The 17,867-nt window shown below is 40.3% G+C and overlaps 1 protein-coding gene across 1 annotated transcript in view; it reads left to right on the forward strand.

Annotated features, from left to right (window-relative positions):
• LOC146475447 (uncharacterized) overlaps window positions 1-17,867 on the forward strand; it is a 132,440-nt gene that overhangs the window by 38,285 nt on the left and 76,288 nt on the right. The window contains exons 24-46 of the mRNA XM_085115840.1: window positions 28-57; window positions 484-1,119; window positions 1,980-2,009; window positions 2,784-3,112; window positions 3,272-3,494; window positions 3,930-3,980; window positions 4,391-4,719; window positions 4,832-5,054; window positions 5,501-5,530; window positions 5,858-6,493; window positions 7,382-7,411; window positions 9,372-9,700; window positions 9,816-10,038; window positions 10,626-10,655; window positions 11,089-11,724; window positions 12,579-12,608; window positions 13,424-13,752; window positions 13,913-14,135; window positions 14,593-14,643; window positions 15,064-15,392; window positions 15,505-15,727; window positions 16,173-16,202; window positions 17,188-17,856. Coding sequence (XP_084971966.1) covers window positions 28-57; window positions 484-1,119; window positions 1,980-2,009; window positions 2,784-3,112; window positions 3,272-3,494; window positions 3,930-3,980; window positions 4,391-4,719; window positions 4,832-5,054; window positions 5,501-5,530; window positions 5,858-6,493; window positions 7,382-7,411; window positions 9,372-9,700; window positions 9,816-10,038; window positions 10,626-10,655; window positions 11,089-11,724; window positions 12,579-12,608; window positions 13,424-13,752; window positions 13,913-14,135; window positions 14,593-14,643; window positions 15,064-15,392; window positions 15,505-15,727; window positions 16,173-16,202; window positions 17,188-17,856 — 5,649 coding nt within the window. The remainder of the gene's footprint in view (window positions 1-27; window positions 58-483; window positions 1,120-1,979; window positions 2,010-2,783; window positions 3,113-3,271; window positions 3,495-3,929; window positions 3,981-4,390; window positions 4,720-4,831; window positions 5,055-5,500; window positions 5,531-5,857; window positions 6,494-7,381; window positions 7,412-9,371; window positions 9,701-9,815; window positions 10,039-10,625; window positions 10,656-11,088; window positions 11,725-12,578; window positions 12,609-13,423; window positions 13,753-13,912; window positions 14,136-14,592; window positions 14,644-15,063; window positions 15,393-15,504; window positions 15,728-16,172; window positions 16,203-17,187; window positions 17,857-17,867) is intronic.

Below are 17,867 nucleotides of genomic sequence, written 5' to 3' on the forward strand. Positions count from 1 at the left end.
GTTAACATGGTTTAACTTTTTTCACAGGTGCACGCCCAGTTCGACCGCCTAGACGAGGTACGTATTTGAATTAAGTTTTGGAAAGGCATTCTTAGCACCGACAAGTTTGTAATGGCAATCTTCACTTTGTTCTTCTTTCTTCTTCTTCTTCGGTTCTGTGGTGGCTGAAAGAAACTGAGAGGATCACTTTAATCTTTTCTTGAGTTTAATCTTTTATCATTGTCAGAGATTCGTCAACATGGTCGTGATTGAATATCAAATAGAAGAAAGATCCTCGCAGCTAGTACACAACTTAATCTTTCATCAGCAGTTCAAAATATATGTTTCATATATTTACATTCAACAAGTGAACTTCTCCCACCTCTTCATTTTGTCTTGAGAAATTCTTTATAACGCAACTAAAGTATTGAAATATTCTCTATCCTTGCGGTTATTGTAGTTTTTTTTTCAACAAGCATGATTTATTTTTTGTTCTTTTTCTAGGCCCTGTACGTGCCTCTGCTATTTATCCTCTGTCGTCTCGAACTCGCGGCCGGGATATTAGCAGATTTAGAAATCCTTCAGGATATGTGAGGAATGTGAGGCTTGCTCCAGGCCCCGATCGAAGAGTTGGCGGCTCCTATTATTTCTATGGTCGATCAAACAGTTACATTCAATTCCCAAATCGAGGCAGAATAGATACAAGAGCATCCATCACTCTGTTGGCTTGGATCAATCACCAAGGACGCGCTGGACCCATCTTCAACTACATGCCGAATGGCTGGGGCGTACACTTTTGGATGGTTTCGCCAAGAACGCTTTTTGCACGCTTTACTCGCCGCAGAGGACGCCGTTTCACTAGTGCGTTGGTTAGCAGACGGGTGGTACCAGGACGATGGCAGTTTGTCGGTGCAACATACAACCAACGCACCGGCCGGGCGAAATTGTTTGTCAATAACAGGTTCACTACGAGGAAATATGTGGGTCGATTTAGAATAGCCACTAACTACCCCGTAAGAATGGGAGCTCGTATCGGTGATGGAAGATATTTCCGAGGCATGATCTCTTGTATGCAAGTGTTTGATAGAGCTCTTACTAGGAGACAGATCCTGCGCCGAAAGAGGATATGCTTCAGGAGAGGTATACAGTGGTTTAAAGTATTGTTTTTTTTCTTCCACGTAAAATGAAGAACAAACCAATAGGCTATTTCCGAGTTGCGTTAAACTTCATTATGAAAGCGAAGCTTTGTGCAAAGCTTTTTTTAGGGAAATTAGTTTTTATTCCTATGCAAGCAAATCTAATTTTCTTATGAAAGTCTTAAGTTTGCACTTAGCCTCGCTTTCACATAGAGATTTAAAAGTACCTGGAAATGGCGTTGGTATGTTTGTTTGGTTGTTCTTGTTTTGTTTTGTTTTCTTGTTTTTTCGCTTTGTTTGGTTATGATTTGGTTTGTTGAGGACTACATAAAAAGTTAAGCCAACGTTCTCACATAGCAATGCATTACCCTGTTGGCTCTCGGTGGCTATACATTCGAATAATTCTTTCAGTTCACTACAAGTAATAACTACGTTTTAACAAAACTGGTCCATATTTTCAGGTTTCTGTTGGCACCAATGCAACTTTTTGCTTCTGGTTAAAAACAAAACCAACTTGACATAGCCTTCGTCGCAGACAGTCTATACAATCCCTGATATAGGACTGTATCGAGTTCTCTGTAGGTCTTGAGTGACAAGTCAGGGTCTCCAGGGACAAGTCCAGCTGTAAAGTAGGCTAACTTGACACAGTTCACTTCATATTATTATTGATTTTTGACATGGTGACAAAACTACATAGATCAAATGGCTATTTATAGTATTCATCTTTTTGTTAACGTTTTAGCCTCGTAAATAGTATAAATCTCAAGCGAATATTATGGACAAATGGCTATTTCTTACGGTCCCAAATTTTCCTCATTTATTAAGGCTTCACTATGTTAACTACCTTTAAATTCTTTATCGCAGGAACACGCCCTGTTCGACCGCCTAGACGAGGTACGCGTTTTTTATTGAACTTTTGAAGCCTTTGCTCTCAAGAAAGAACCCCGTAACATCAATACACCTAATTTTATATGAGAGCTTATGTTTTATAATACAGATTGTCTAGGACTTTAAAAAGAATTTTAAAGCAAAATAGTGTAAATATTGCTTTCTGCATTCCCAGATAATTTTATTGGCCTTTTAATTTAAAACTCCAAATTGTGTAAGTACCACCATCCACGAAAACAAAGAAGACACTCGGTGACAGGGCTTTTACTGCTGCTGCACCATCACTCTGGAATAAACTGCCGAGTGAACCAAGGAACTGCCGAGTGAACCAAGGGATGAGGACAATCTTAAACCTTTAAAGTCCAAATTGAAGACATTTTTATTTAGAGTTGCTTACAATACGAATAGCTTTTGATGTAAGAATTGTAAGAATTGTAAATAACTATTTTTAATTAATTATTTTAATTTTTTACGTACTTTGTAAGGCGTATTTGATCATATCCACGTGTAATTTGCGCCATAGAGATGTTTATTATTATTATTATTATTATTATTATTATTATTATTATTATTATTATTATTATTATTATTATTATTATTATTAAAGAGTCCATGATGGAGTCCATAAGATAGGAAACTTTGATTTGTTCGGATTTTTTACCTTCTCAAAAATTGAAATTGCTGAACATGTTAGGAAACAGAAGGGTTATTCTCCGAATTTACGAGCAGCTGCTGGGTTTCCGAATATGCTAGCTGAGCTTTTTTCGCTTTTGTTATTAGGTTGCCGTGCCAAGGTCGACTTGGCTTTCGTCATCGACGGTTCAGGAAGCATTGAGGCCTATGGCAAAGGAAACTTCCGAAGATGCCTCAACTTTGTCAGGGCTATCGTCAGCCAATTTAGGATTAACAACGGTCAAACCCGAATTGGAGTCGTGCTCTTCTCGTCCAGACCTCGGCTCATCTTCGACTTTAGAAGATATCGACGTAAGAGTCAAGTGCTGAACGCAATAAGCCGCATACGGTACCCCAGGGGAGGCACCAAGACGGGATATGCCATGCGTTATACTTATTCCCGGGTGTTCAGATATGCAAGAAGAGGAGCCCGAAAGGTGAATTTTTTGTTGTCAGAGTTTATTGCCTAAATTTGCTAGAGATGCCTCTGCAAAGGTTTCCTTGACAATTTATCAAGTTAAGCTCAGCTGAAATTTCATCTGGAGTTACCAAGCAATTAAATGAAACTGAAATGAAAATGTTTCTCCATATTTTAGGTTGCCATAGTTATGACTGACGGTCGATCATACGACAATGTCGCCAGTCCTGGTCAATTATTTCGTGGGAAGAACATCAAGTGTTACGCCGTGGGAATCGGTCGTAGGTTTAACAGAAGACAGCTTTTACAAATAGCGGCAGGAGACCGGCGTCACGTGGTGACGGCAGGCTTCAGGAATCTGCGCTCCATCGCGGGAAGTATTGGACGAAAAGCTTGTAGAGGTAAATGTATACTTTGATACAAACAGCTTTCTTTATTTTTAAAACATCCCGTTATTTTGAAAGAAGTAATCGCAATTAATTTTTTCGTCGAGGTTCTTCAATGTATTAGTATTTCTGAACAGTTTTTTTGAGTTGAATACGGTGTGTAATGGAACCCTCCCCCTCCTCACTTTTGTTACCCTAAAGGAAAGCTCAATAATCAGGGAAATCTCACGACGCCATCAATACGACCACATTTTCATGGGCCGATGATGGTCGGCGGTTTAATGTTATCGGGGCTCCACTCTACTTGGAGAAGAATTGGTTTGATAAAGAGCTAAATGTTAAGGTTGAGCTCTCCAAAGTGGAACAGTAAATAATTGTGAATAAGCTTCCTTTTGCTTTTTCCATAACTGTCCTTATAAATTTTAATTGTAAACTTTTTTTTTTTTTCAGGTACACGACCTATTCGCCCTTCAATACCCCCACCTCGGCTGCCAGGAAGAGGTAGGTGATGTATTTCTTCAGCACTATTATACTCGGGCGAAAATACGACCGAAAACTACTGATCAACAAGTTGTCTCGAAAGTCTCATAATATTTAAAAGTCTTAAAGGTGTTATCTTTTTTCTTTCTTGTGTTTTGATTCCTGACCCGAGGTTTAAAAAGCAGTTTTCAGTGCTTCTCCTCCCAGACGAAGGTCAACTCCCTTGAACTATGGGCCGTGTTTTGGATACGGAATTTACGAGAAAAAATAAATTTCTTTTCGAATGTGTAACTTGATTAACTCGTTGCTGAGAGACTTCTATATAATAGTTATTTCTTTGTGTGATATCGCAAAGAAGAAACACTCGATCAGGCTTCAGAAATCTAACAGCAGTAACCTGATATTTTACTACTTTTCTTGTTTTTTCTTAGGTTGTCGTGCCCTGCTCGACTTGGTGTTCGTCGTTGATGGTTCAGGAAGCATTGAGGCCTATGGCAAAGGAAACTTCCGAAGATGCCTGAACTTTGTCAGGACTATCGTCAGCCAATTTAGGATTAACAACGGCCAAACCCGAATTGGAGTCGTCTTATTTTCGTCCAGACCTCGGCTCATCTTCGACCTTAGAAGATATCGTCGTAAGAGTCAAGTGTTGAACGCAATCAGCCGCATACGGTACCCCAGGGGAGGTACCAGGACCGGATATGCCATGCGTTATTCTTATTCGCGGGTGTTCAGATATGCAAGAAGAGGAGCCCGCAAGGTGAATCGTTTATTGTCTGAGTTTCTTACCTAAACGTCCTAGAGATGCCTGTACTAAAGGTTTCTTTACCAGTTGAATGAAACTGAACTGGAAATCTTGTCCTGTATCTTAGGTTGCCATAGTGATGACTGACGGTCGTTCATACGATAGTGTCGTTGGTCCTGCTCGCCTTCTTCGTGGGAAGAACATCAAGTGTTACGCGGTGGGAATCGGTCGTAAGTTCAACAGAAGACAGCTGTTACAAATAGCGGCAGGAGACCGGCGTCACGTGCTGACGGCAGGCTTCAGGAATCTGCGCTCCATCGCGGGAACAATTGGACGACGAGCTTGTAGAGGTACTCACTTCTTATAGTATTATTCCATTCGTTTTGTCTAAAAACATAACAGCACCAAGCATTGACTAGTTTCCAAGTTAGCCTGGAAATGATTGAGAGTGACAAAGATCAATGTTTCGAGGCAGAAAACGGAACATAAAATCTTCAGGCCTCTGGTCAAAGTTTTTATTCTTCCTTCCAGTTGAAATCTTTGCCCACTCTTCTATAAAAGGCATGTGCTTTTCCTTCTCCTTAGAGATTTCTAAGCTTGTTCAGCTGCATTCAGTGTAATCAGCTGGGGACTTTTCTTTGTAATGTTTTAACGATGTTCTGCCATAATGTTTACCGATGCTAAATAATTAAACAACCTGTTTTAAAATTTAGCGGTTGTTTTAGTATCTCTCATTAAAACCGTACTTTCTTCGCTGTCTTTCTCATGGGTTAACATGGTTTAACTTTCTTCACAGGTGCACGCCCAGTTCGACCGCCCAGACGAGGTACGTATTTGAATTAAGTTTTCGCAAGGCATTCGGAGCACCGACACGTTTTCAATGCCAACCTTCATTTTCTTCTTCGTTCTTCTCCTTCGGGTCTGTGGTGGCTGAAAGAAACTGAGTGGATCCGTCTTTTAGCATGGAAAATTTTCGGATATTTGTCAACATGACGTGATTGGCTGCCAACAAGGGAAGTTTTCCCTCCTCTTCATTTTGTCTTGAGGAATTCTTTATAACCCAACTGAAGTTTTGAAATATTCTCTTTCCTTGCGGTTATTGGTTATTGTAGGTTTGTGCTTGTTACGTGATTCACTTTTTGTTCTTTTTTAGGCCCTGTACGTGCCTCTGCTATCTATCCTCTGTCGTCTCGAACTCGCGGCCGGGATATTAGCAGATTTAGAAATCCTTCAGGATATGTGAGGAATGTGAGGCTTGCTCCAGGCCCCGATCGAAGAGCTGGCGGCTCCTATTACTTCTATGGTCGATCAAACAGTTACATTCAATTCCCAAATCGAGGCAGAATAGATACAAGAGCATCCATCACTCTGTTGGCTTGGATCAATCACCAAGGACGCGCTGGACCCATCTTTAACTACATGCCGAATGGCTGGGGCGTACACTTTTGGATGATTACGCCAAGAACGCTTTTCGCACGCTTTACCCGCCGCAGAGGACGCCGTTTCACCAGTGCGTTGGTAAGCAGACGGGTGGTACCAGGACGATGGCAGTTTGTCGGTGCAACATACAACCAACGCACGGGCCGGGCGAAATTGTTTGTCAATAACAGGTTCACTACGAACAAATATGTGGGTCGATTTAGACTGGCCACTAACTATCCCGTAAGAATGGGAGCTCGTATCGGCGATGGAAGATATTTCCGAGGCATGATCTCTTGTATGCAAGTGTTTGATAGAGCTCTTACTAGGAGACAGATCCTGCGCCGAAAGAGGATATGCTTCAGGAGAGGTATACAGTGGTTTAAAGTATTGGTTTTTTTTTTCCATGTAAAATGAAGAACAAACCAATAGGCTATTTCCAAGTTGCTTTAAACTGCATTATGAAAGGGAAGCTTTGTGCAAAGCTTTTGTTAGGGAAATTATTTTAGTCCCATGCAAGTAAATTTAATTTTCATATGAAAATCTTTGCACTTAGCCTTGCTTTCACACTGAGATTTAAAAGAACCTGGAAATGGCGTGTTGAGTCTGTGTGTGATTTTTGTTGCGTTGGTATGTTTGTTTGGTTGTTCTTGTTTTGTTTTGTTTTGTTTTTGTTTTTTCGCTTTGTTTGGTTATGGTTTGGTTTGTTGGGGACACCTAAAAAGTTAAGCCAACGTTCACACAGAGCAAAGCCTTAAACCCTGTTGGCTGTTGGTGGCTATACATTCGAATAATTCTTTTAGTTCCCTGCAAGTAATAAGTACGTTTTAACAAAACCGATCCATTATTTTCTGGTTTCTGTTGGCACCAATGCAACTTTTTACTGCTGGTAAAAAAAAAAAAGACCCTTGACATAGCCTGCGTCGCAGACAGTCTATACAATCCATGGTATAGGACTATATCGAGTTCTCTATAGTTCTCGAGTGACAAGTCAGGTAATCGAGTGACAACTCCGGTTTCAACGCAGGCTAACTCGACACAGTCCTCTTCATATTGTTGTTGATTTTTGACGTAGTGACACAACTATACTGATCAAATGGCTATTTATAGTATTTATCGTTGTTTTAACTTTTTAGCGTTGTAAATAGTATAAAACTCAAGCGAATATTATGGACAAATGGCTATTTCTGACGGTCCCAAATTTCCCTTTTATATTAAGGCTACACTATATTAACTACCTTTAAATTCTTTGTCACAGGAACACGCCCTGTTCGACCGCCAAAGCGAGGTACGCGTTTTTTAGTGAGCTTTTAAGAGCCACTGTCTGTAAATATCGAGAATCCGGCGTCAGTCGTGAAATTTTCAGTTTCTTCATATTTTGCCCAAATAACCTCTATAGTGAGTTATTTTCGAAAATACTGTTCAAAGGACCTGAAGCGCTTTAGTTTTTTCAAAATCTAAGAAAGTTCGAAAAACGCCATTTTGGCCTTCCGGCGGCGTCGAAACTACAATAAAATTCTGCATTTTCTTTTCGCTCGTTCAGATCAACGCAATAACATCTATCGATGTACTTTGGTTAACTCATAACAGAACTCTTGATCTCCCTGAATCACTAAATTATTTTGAGAAAGCTGTTGAAAACTGCTTGTTTTTGGCTGTGACAATTACCCTAGTTACAGCGCTTTAGCGGATAAGGTAATTTTAGCTAACTTTAACAGCAACAAAAGCCCACTGGTACATGTAATTTGAAGTTGAAACTAGCATGGTGTTAAAGCCCATTCTTTATAGTTTGTTGTATAAAAATTGCTAAGGCGGCCCGACAAAAGTGTCCTGTCGAGAGACGGAAACGGGAAGTGTACTTTCTGGAATTTCGACCTTTTACGAAGCGTCCATCCAGGATTTCGAAACAGGTTTCCATCGGTAGATTTTACAATGTGCGGTTCTGTTCGGAATCGGGATGCTTCTTGCTCGCTTCGTGAAAGGTCGAAATTCCAGAAAGTACACTTCCCGTTTCCGTCTCTCGACAGGACACTTTTGTCGGGCCGCCTTAGCAATTTTTATACAACAAACTATAAAGAATGGGCTTTAACACCATGCTAGTTTCAACTTCAAATTACATGTACCAGTGGGCTTTTGTTGCTGTTAAAGTTAGCTAAAATTACCTTATCCGCTAAAGCGCTGTAACTAGGGTAATTGTCACAGCCAAAAACAAGCAGTTTTCAACAGCTTTCTCAAAATAATTTAGTGATTCAGGGAGATTAAGAGTTCTGTTATGAGTTAACCAAAGTACTTCGATAGATGTTATTGCGTTGATCTGAACGAGCGAAAAGAAAATGCATAATTTTATTGTAGTTTCGACGCCGCCGGAAGGCCATAATGGCGTTTTTCGAACTTTCTTAGATTTTGAAAAAACTAAAGCGCTTCAGGTCCTTTGAACAGTATTTTCGAAAATAACTCACTATAGAGGTTATTTGGGCAAAATATGAAGAAACTGAAAATTTCACGACTGACGCCGGATTCTCGATATTTACAGACAGTGGCTCTTAAAGCCTTTATTCTCAAGAAAGACCGCCGTAACATCAATTTACCTAATTATATATGAGAGCTTATGTTTTGCAATGCAGATTGTCCACGACTTTAAAAAGAATTTTAAAGCAAAATACTGTAAATACTGTTTTTTGCATTCCCAGATAATTTTATTGGCCTTTTAAAACTCCAAATTGTGTAAGTACCACCATCCACGAAAACGAAGAAGACTCTCGGTGACAGGGTTTTTACTGCTGCTGCACCATCACTCTATAATAAACTGCCGAGTGCAATAATTAAGGAATGAGGACAATCTTAAACGTTTTAAGTCCAAATTGAAGACATTTTTATTTAGAGTTGCTTACAATACGAATAGCTTTTGATGTAAGAATTGTAAGAATTGTAAATAACTATTTTTAATTAATTATTTTAATTTCTTACATACTTTGTAAGGCGCATTTGATCATATCCACATGTTAATTTGCGCCATAGAAATGTTAATTATTATTATTATTATTATTATTATTATTATTATTATTATTATTAAAGAGTCCATAATGGAGTCCATAAGATAGGAAACTTTGATTTGTTCGGATTGTTTACCTTATCAAAAATTGAAATTGCTGAACATGTTAGGAAACAGAAGTGTTATTCTCCGAATTAACGAGCAGCTGCTGGGTTTCAGAATATGCTAGCTGAGCGTTTTTGGCTTTTGTTCTTAGGTTGCCGTGCCAAGATCGACTTGGCTTTCGTCATCGACGGTTCAGGAAGCATTGAGGCCTATGGCAAAGGAAACTTCCAAAGATGCTTGAACTTTGTCAGGGCTATCGTCAGCCAATTTAGGATTAACAACGGTCAAACCCGAATTGGAGTCGTACTCTTCTCGTCCAGACCTCGGCTCATCTTCGACTTTAGAAGATATCGACGTAAGAGTCAAGTGCTGAACGCAATAAGCCGCATACGGTACCCCAGGGGTGGTACGAAGACCGGAAATGCCATGCGTTATACTTATTACCGGGTGTTCAGATATGCAAGGGGAGGAGCCCGCAAGGTGAATTGTTTGTTGTCTGAGTTTCTTACCTTACTTCCCAGAGATTCCGGTACGAAAGTTTTCTATACTAGTTGCCTGAATAAAACTGATCTAGAAATCTTGTCCTGTATCTTAGGTTGCCATAGTGATGACTGACGGTCGTTCATACGATAGTGTCGTTGGTCCTGCTCGCCTTCTTCGTGGGAAGAACATCAAGTGTTACGCGGTGGGAATCGGTCGTAGGTTCAACAGACGACAGCTGCTACAAATAGCTGCAGGAGACCGGCGTCACGTGCTGACGGCAGGCTTCAGGAATCTGCGCTCCATCGCGGGAACTATTGGACGACGAGCTTGTAGAGGTACCAGCGTCTTACAGTATTATTCCATTTTTTTGGCCAAGAGCATGCGAACCAAACATTAATTTTCAAATTAGCCAGAAAATGATGAAAAGTTAAAGAACAACGGTTTGCTGTAGTGAACGAAACTTTAAATCTTCATGCCTCTGGTCCAAGTAGTTACTTGTTCCTCCAGTTGAAATCTTTGCCCATTCTTCTATAATAGGCGTGTCCTCTTCCTTCTCCTTCTCCTTCTCCTTCTCTTTCTCCTTCTCCTTCTCCTTCTCCTTCTCCTTCTCCTTCTCCTTCTCCTTCTCCTTCTCCTTCTCCTTCTCCTTCTCCTTCTCCTTCTCCTTCTCCTTCTCCTTCTCCTTCTCCTTCTCCTTCTCCTTCTCCTTCTCCTTCTCCTTCTCCTTCTTCTTCTCCTTCTCCTTCTTTATACCTGTCCTTGGGACATTTCTTTGTAATGTTTTAACGATGTTATGCCCTGATGTTTACCGATGGCAAATAAACGACTTGCTTTAAAATTTAGTGGTTATTTTGGCATCTCCCAAACCCTACTTTCTTCGCTGTCTTTCTCATGGGTTAACATGGTTTAACTTTTTTCACAGGTGCACGCCCAGTTCGACCGCCCAGACGAGGTACGTATTTGAATTAAGTTTTGGAAAGGCATTCGGAGCACCGACACCTTTGTAATGGCAACCTTCATTTTGTTCGTCGTTCTTCTCCTTCGGGTCTGTGTTGGCTGAAAGGAAGAGAGTGCATGGGTCACTTTAATCTTTTCTTAAGTTTAATCTTTTATCATTGTCAGAGATTCATCAACATGGTCGTGATTGAATATCAAATAGAAGAAAGATCCTCGCAGTTAGTACACAACTTAATCTTTCATCAGCAGTTCAAAATATATGTTTCATATATTTACGTTCAACAAGTGAACTTCTCCCATCTCTTCATTTTGTCTTGAGAAATTCTTTAAATCGCAACTAAAGTATTGAAATATTCTCTATCCTTGCGGTTATTGTAGTTTTTTTTCCTACATCAACAAGCATGATTTATTTTTTGTTCTTTTTCTAGGTCCTGTGCGTGCCTCTGCTATCTATCCTCTGTCGTCTCGAACTCGCGGCCGGGATATTAGCAGATTTAGAAATCCTTCAGGATATGTGAGGAATGTGAGGCTTGCTCCAGGCCCCGATCGAAGAGTTGGCGGCTCCTATTATTTCTATGGTCGATCAAACAGTTACATTCAATTCCCAAATCGAGGCAGAATAGATACAAGAGCATCCATCACTCTGTTGGCTTGGATCAATCACCAAGGACGCGCTGGACCCATCTTCAACTACATGCCGAATGGCTGGGGTGTACACTTTTGGATGGTTTCGCCAAGAACGCTTTTTGCACGCTTTACGCGCCGCAGAGGACGCCGTTTCACTAGTGCGTTGGTTAGCAGACGGGTGGTACCAGGACGATGGCAGTTTGTTGGTGCAACTTACAACCAACGCACGGGCCGGGCGAAATTGTTTGTCAATAACAGGTTCACTACGAGAAAATATGTGGGTCGATTTAGAATAGCCACTAACTATCCCGTAAGAATGGGAGCTCGTATCGGTGATGGAAGATATTTCCGAGGCATGATCTCTTGTATGCAAGTGTTTGATAGAGCTCTTACAAGGAGACAGATCCTGCGCCGAAAGAGGATATGCTTCAGGAGAGGTAAACAGTTGTTTAAAGTATTGTTTTTCTTTTTCCGTGTAAAATGAAGAACAAACCAATAGGCTATTTCCGAGTTGCGTTAAACTTCATTATGAAAGCGAAGCTTTGTGCAAAGCTTTTTTTAGGGAAATTTATTTTTAGTCCCATGCAAGCAAATTTAATTTTCATATGAAAATCTTTGCACTTAGCCTCGCTTTCACACTGAGATTTAAAAGAACCTGGAAATGGCGTGTTGAGTCTGTGTGTCATTTTTGTTGCGTTGGTATGTTTGTTTGGTTGTTCTTGTTTTGTTTTGTTTTTGTTTTTCGCTTTGTTTGGTTATTGTTTGGTTTGTTGAGGACTACATATAAAGTCAAGCCAACGTTCTTATATAGCAATGCATTATCCTGTTGGCTCTCGGTGGCTATAAATTAGAATAATTCTTTCAGTTCATTACAAGTAATAACTACGTTTTAACAAAACTGGTCCATATTTTCAGGTTTCTGTTGGCGCCAATACCACATTTTTGCCTCTGGTTAAAAACAAAACCCACTTGACATAGCCTGCGTCGCAGACAGTCTATACAATTCCTGATATAGGACTGTATCGAGTTCTCTATAGGTCTTGAGTGACAAGTCAGGGTCTCCAGTGACAAGTCCGGCTGTAATGCTGGCTAACTTGACACAGTCCACTTCATATTGTTGTTGATTTCTGACATGGTGACTCAACTATATAGATCAAATGGTTATTTAGCCTCGTAAATAGTATAAATCTCAAGCGAATATTATGGACAAATGGCTATTTCTTACGGTCCCAAATTTTCCTCATTTTTTAAGGCTACACTATGTTAACTACCTTTAAATTCTTTATCGCAGGAACACGCCCTGTTCGACCGCCGAGGCGAGGTACGCGTTTTTTTATTGAACTTTCGAAGCCTTTATTCTCAAGAAAGACCGCCGTAACATCAATATACCTAATTATATATGAGAGCTAATGTTTTGTAATGCAGATTGTCCAGGACTTTAAAGAGAATTTTAAAGCAAAATAGTGTAAATATTGTTTTTTGCATTCCCAGATAATTTTATTGGCATTTTAAAACTCCAAATTGTGTAAGTACCACCATCCACGAAAACGAAGAAGACACTCAGTGACAGGGCTTTTACTGCTGCTGCACCATCACTCTATAATAAACTGCCGAGTGCAATAATTAAGGGATGAGGACAATCTTAAACGTTTTAAGTCCAAATTGAAGACATTTTTATTTAGAGTTGCTTACAATACGAATAGCTTTTGATGTAAGAATTGTAAGAATTGTAAATAACTATTTTTAATTAATTATTTTAATTTCTTACATGCTTTGTAAGGCGCATTTGATCATATCCACATGTTAATTTGCGCCATAGAAATGTTAATTATTACTATTGTTATTATTATTATTATTATTATTATTATTATTACTATTATTATTATTATTATTATTATTATTATTATTATTATTATTATTATTATTATTATCATTATTACTATTATTATTATTATTATGAAAGAGTCCATAATGGAGTCCATAAGATAGGAAACTTTGCTTTGTTCGGATTTTTTACCTTATCAAAAATTAAAATTGCTGAACATGTTAGGAAACAGAAGTGTTATTCCCCGAATTTATGAGCAGCTGCTGGGTTTCCGAAAATGCTAGTTGAGCTATTTTCGCTTTTGTTCTTAGGTTGCCGTGCCAAGATCGACTTGGCTTTCGTCATCGACGGTTCAGGAAGCATTGAGGCCTATGGCAAAGGAAACTTCCGAAGATGCCTCAACTTTGTCAGGGCTATCGTCAGCCAATTTAGGATTAACAACGGTCAAACCCGAATTGGAGTCGTGCTCTTCTCGTCCAGACCTCGGCTCATCTTCGACTTTAGAAGATATCGACGTAAGAGTCAAGTGCTGAACGCAATAAGCCGCATACGGTACCCCAGGGGAGGCACCAAGACCGGATATGCCATGCGTTATACTTATTCCCGGGTGTTCAGATATGCAAGAAGAGGAGCCCGAAAGGTGAATTTTTTTGTTGTCAGAGTTTATTGCCTAGATTTTCAAGAGATCCCTGTGCAAAGGTTTCCTCAATAGTTTATCAAGTTAAGCTCAGCTGAAATTTCATCTGGTGTTACCAAGCAATTGAATGAAACTGAAATGAAAATGTTTCTCCATATTTTAGGTTGCCATAGTTATGACTGACGGTCGATCATACGACAATGTCGCCAGTCCTGGTCAACTATTTCGTGGGAAGAACATCAAGTGTTACGCCGTGGGAATCGGTCGAAGGTTCAACAGAAGACAGCTTTTACAAATAGCGGCAGGAGACCGGCGTCACGTAGTGACGGCAGGCTTCAGGAACCTCCGCTCCATCGCTGGAAGTATTGGACGAAAAGCTTGTAGAGGTAAATGTAAACTTTGATTTAACAGTTTTCTTTATTTTTGAAACGTCTCGTAATCTTAAAAGAAGTAATCGCAATTAATTTTATCGTCGAGGTTTCTTCAATGTATTAGTATTTGACAGACATAATAAATTGTGAACAGTTTTTTTGAGTTGAATACGGTGTGTAATGGAACTCCCCCCCCCCCCCCTTCCCTCACTTTTGTTACCCTAAAGGAAAGCTCAATAATCAGGAAATCTCGCGACACCATCAATACGACCACCTTTTCATGAGCCGATGATGGTCGACAGTTTAGTTTTATCGGGGCTCAACTCTACTTGGAGAAGAATTGGTTTGATGAAGAGCTAAATGTTAAGGTTGAGCTCTCCAAAGTGGAACGGTAAATAATTATAAATTAGCTTCCTTTTGCTTTTCCCATTACTGTCCTTATAATTTTCAATTGTAAACTTTTTTTTTTCAGGTACACGACCTATTCGCCCTTCAATTCCCCCACCTCGGCTGCCAGGAAGAGGTAGGTGATGTATTTCTTCAGCACTATTATACTCGGGCGAAAATACGACCGAAAACTACTGATTAACAAGTTGTCTCGAAAGTCTCATAATATTTAAAAGTCTTAAAGGTGTTATCTTTTTTCTTTCTTGTGTTTTTATTCCTGACCTGAGTTTAAAAAAGCCGTTTTCAGTGCTTTTCCTCCCAGACGAAGGTCAACCCCCTTGAACTATAAGCCGTGTTTCGGATACGGAATTTACGGGAAAAAAATAAATTTCTTTAAATTTCTTTTCGAATGTGTAACTTGATTGACTCGTTGCTGAGAGACTTCTATATAATAGTTATTTCTTTGTGTGGTATCGCAAAGAAGAAACACTCTATCAGGCTTCAGAAATTTAACTGCAGTAACCTGATATTTTACTGCTTTCTTATTTTTTCTTAGGTTGTCGTGCCCTGCTCGACTTGGTGTTCGTTGTCGATGGTTCGGGCAGCATTGAGGCCTATGGCAAAGGAAACTTCCGAAGATGCCTCAACTTTGTCAGGACTATCGTCAGCCAATTTAGAATTAACAACGGTCAAACCCGAATTGGAGTCGTCCTATTTTCGTCCAGACCTCGGCTCATCTTCGACCTTAGAAGATATCGTCGTAAGAGTCAAGTGTTGAACGCAATCAGCCGCATACGGTACCCCAGGGGAGGTACCAGGACCGGATATGCCATGCGTTATTCTTATTCGCGGGTGTTCAGATATGCAAGAAGAGGAGCCCGCAAGGTGAATCGTTTGTTGTTTGAGTTTCTTACCTAATCTTCCTAGAGATGCCTGTACTAAAGGTTTCTTTACCAGTTGAATGAAACTGAACTGGAAATCTTGTCCTGTATCTTAGGTTGCCATAGTGATGACTGACGGTCGTTCATACGATAGTGTCGTTGGTCCTGCTCGCCTTCTTCGTGGGAAGAACATCAAGTGTTACGCGGTAGGAATCGGTCGTAGGTTCAACAGAAGACAGCTTTTACAAATAGCGGCAGGAGACCGGCGTCACGTGCTGACGGCAGGCTTCAGGAATCTGCGCTCCATTGCGGGAACAATTGGACGACGAGCTTGTAAAGGTACTCACTTCTTACAGTATTATTCCATTCGTTTTGCCTAAGAACATAACAGCACCAAGCATTGACTATTTTTCAATTATCCTGGAAATGATTGAGAGTGATAAAGATCAATGTTTCTAAGAAGAAAACGGAACATAAAATCTTCAGGCCTCTGGTCAAAGTTGTTATTCTTCCCTCCAGTTGAAATGTTTGCCCACTTTTCTATAAAAGGCATGTGCTTTTCCTTCTCCTTAGAGATTTCTAAGCTTGTTCAGCTGCATTCAGTGTAATCAGCAGGGGACTTTTCTTTGTAATGTTTTAACGATGTTCTGCCATAATGTTTACCGATGCTAAATAATTGAACAGCCTGTTTTAAAATTTAGCGGTTGTTTTAGTATCTCTCATTAAAACCGTACTTTCTTCGCTGTCTTTCTCATGGGTTAACATGGTTTAACTTTCTTCACAGGTGCACGCCCAGTTCGACCGCCCAGACGAGGTACGTATTTGAATTAAGTTTTCGCAAGGCATTCGGAGCACCGACACGTTTTCAATGCCAACCTTCATTTTCTTCTTCGTTCTTCTCCTTCGGGTCTGCGGTGGCTGAAAGAAACTGAGTGGATCCGTCTTTTAGCATGGAAAATTTTCGGATATTCGTCAACATGACGTGATTGGCTGCCAACAAGGGAAGTTTTCCCTCCTCTTCATTTTGAAAGACCCGTATTTCGTAACATTAATACACCTAATTATATACGAGAGTTTATGTTTTGTTATGCAGATTCTCTAGGACTTTAAAGAGAACTTTAAAGCAAAACATTGTAAATGCTGGTTTCTGCATTCCCAGATAATTTTATTGGCCTTTTAAAACTCCAAATTGTGTAAGATAAGACAATTTGATTTGTTCGGAAACTTTACCTCAAAAATTGAAATTGCTGAACATGTTAGGAAACAAAAGTGTTATTCCCCGAATTAACGAGCTGCTGCTTTGTTTCCAAAAATGCTAGCTGAGTTCTTCTCGCAATTTTTAAAGATTTTACCTTTCTGAAAACAAAAAGGGATTAAGCTTTCATCGTCGCGAACGTTTGAGGCGACCTTTGGCTAAAGAAATCGAGAGTTTTCTTCACAATGTAAACCAAAACAATGTATTGAATTCTGAGTTATGTAATGCCACTCTAAACAGATATTCCATCGAAACGAGTTATTAGATACCCCTGGAATATAAATTCCAAAAATGTCCACTCAGCGTCTGCTGAAAGGCCATGCTCATCATTTTCATAATCGTTGTTATTGTTGTCGTAATTACTGTATTCCTGCACGCATTCCCGTTAAAAGAGGTTTTATTTCCATTACTCACTTGAGTAATTTCTCTGCTCATAGGATATGCGGTAATACTCTAGACGTCACGGACCATTCATAGCTCGAGATTTTGCATATCAACTCGTGTCGTATTTTCTTAGCAAAATTCCTTTTTCCTGTCCTTTTAGGTCCGGCTCGTGCTGTTGCTGTGTACCCACTATCGTCCCGAACAGGTGGCCGGGATATCGGCCGGTATAGAAACCCTTCAGGATATCTAAGGCATGTTAGGCTTACCCCAGGCCCCGATGGAAGACCTCGCGGCTCCTATTATTTCTATGGACGGTCTAACAGTTACATCCAATTTCCAAATCGAGGCAGGCTAGACACAAAGCGATCTATCACCCTCTTGGCATGGATCTATCATCAGGGACGTGCCGGACCCATCTTCAACTATATGCCGAATGGCTGGGGTGTACACTTCTGGATGATTAACCCGAGAACGCTTTTTGCCCGGTTTACGCGCCGTAGAGGACGCCGTTCCAGTAGACACTTAGTGAGCGGAGCCGTGAGACCTGGGCGTTGGCAATTTGTTGGCGCAACTTACAGCCGACGGACGGGGCGGGCAAAGTTGTTTGTCAATAACCGGTTCACGACAAGCAGATACGTAGGTCGATTTAATCTGGCTACTAACTATCACGTAAGGATGGGGGCTCGTATTGGCGACCGACGGTATTTCCGTGGACGAATTTCCTGTATGCAAGTGTTTAACAAAGCTCTTAACAGGAGGCAGATCCTGCGCCGAAAGAGAAAATGCTTTAGGAGGGGATGTGTTCGACCTCCCATACCACCACGAGGAGGTATGCTTTGT

The sequence above is a fragment of the Pavona decussata genome, unplaced genomic scaffold (genome assembly GCF_977016875.1).
Source record: "Pavona decussata unplaced genomic scaffold, jaPavDecu1.1 SCAFFOLD_84, whole genome shotgun sequence".
NCBI classification, from domain to species: Eukaryota; Metazoa; Cnidaria; class Anthozoa; order Scleractinia; family Agariciidae; genus Pavona; species Pavona decussata.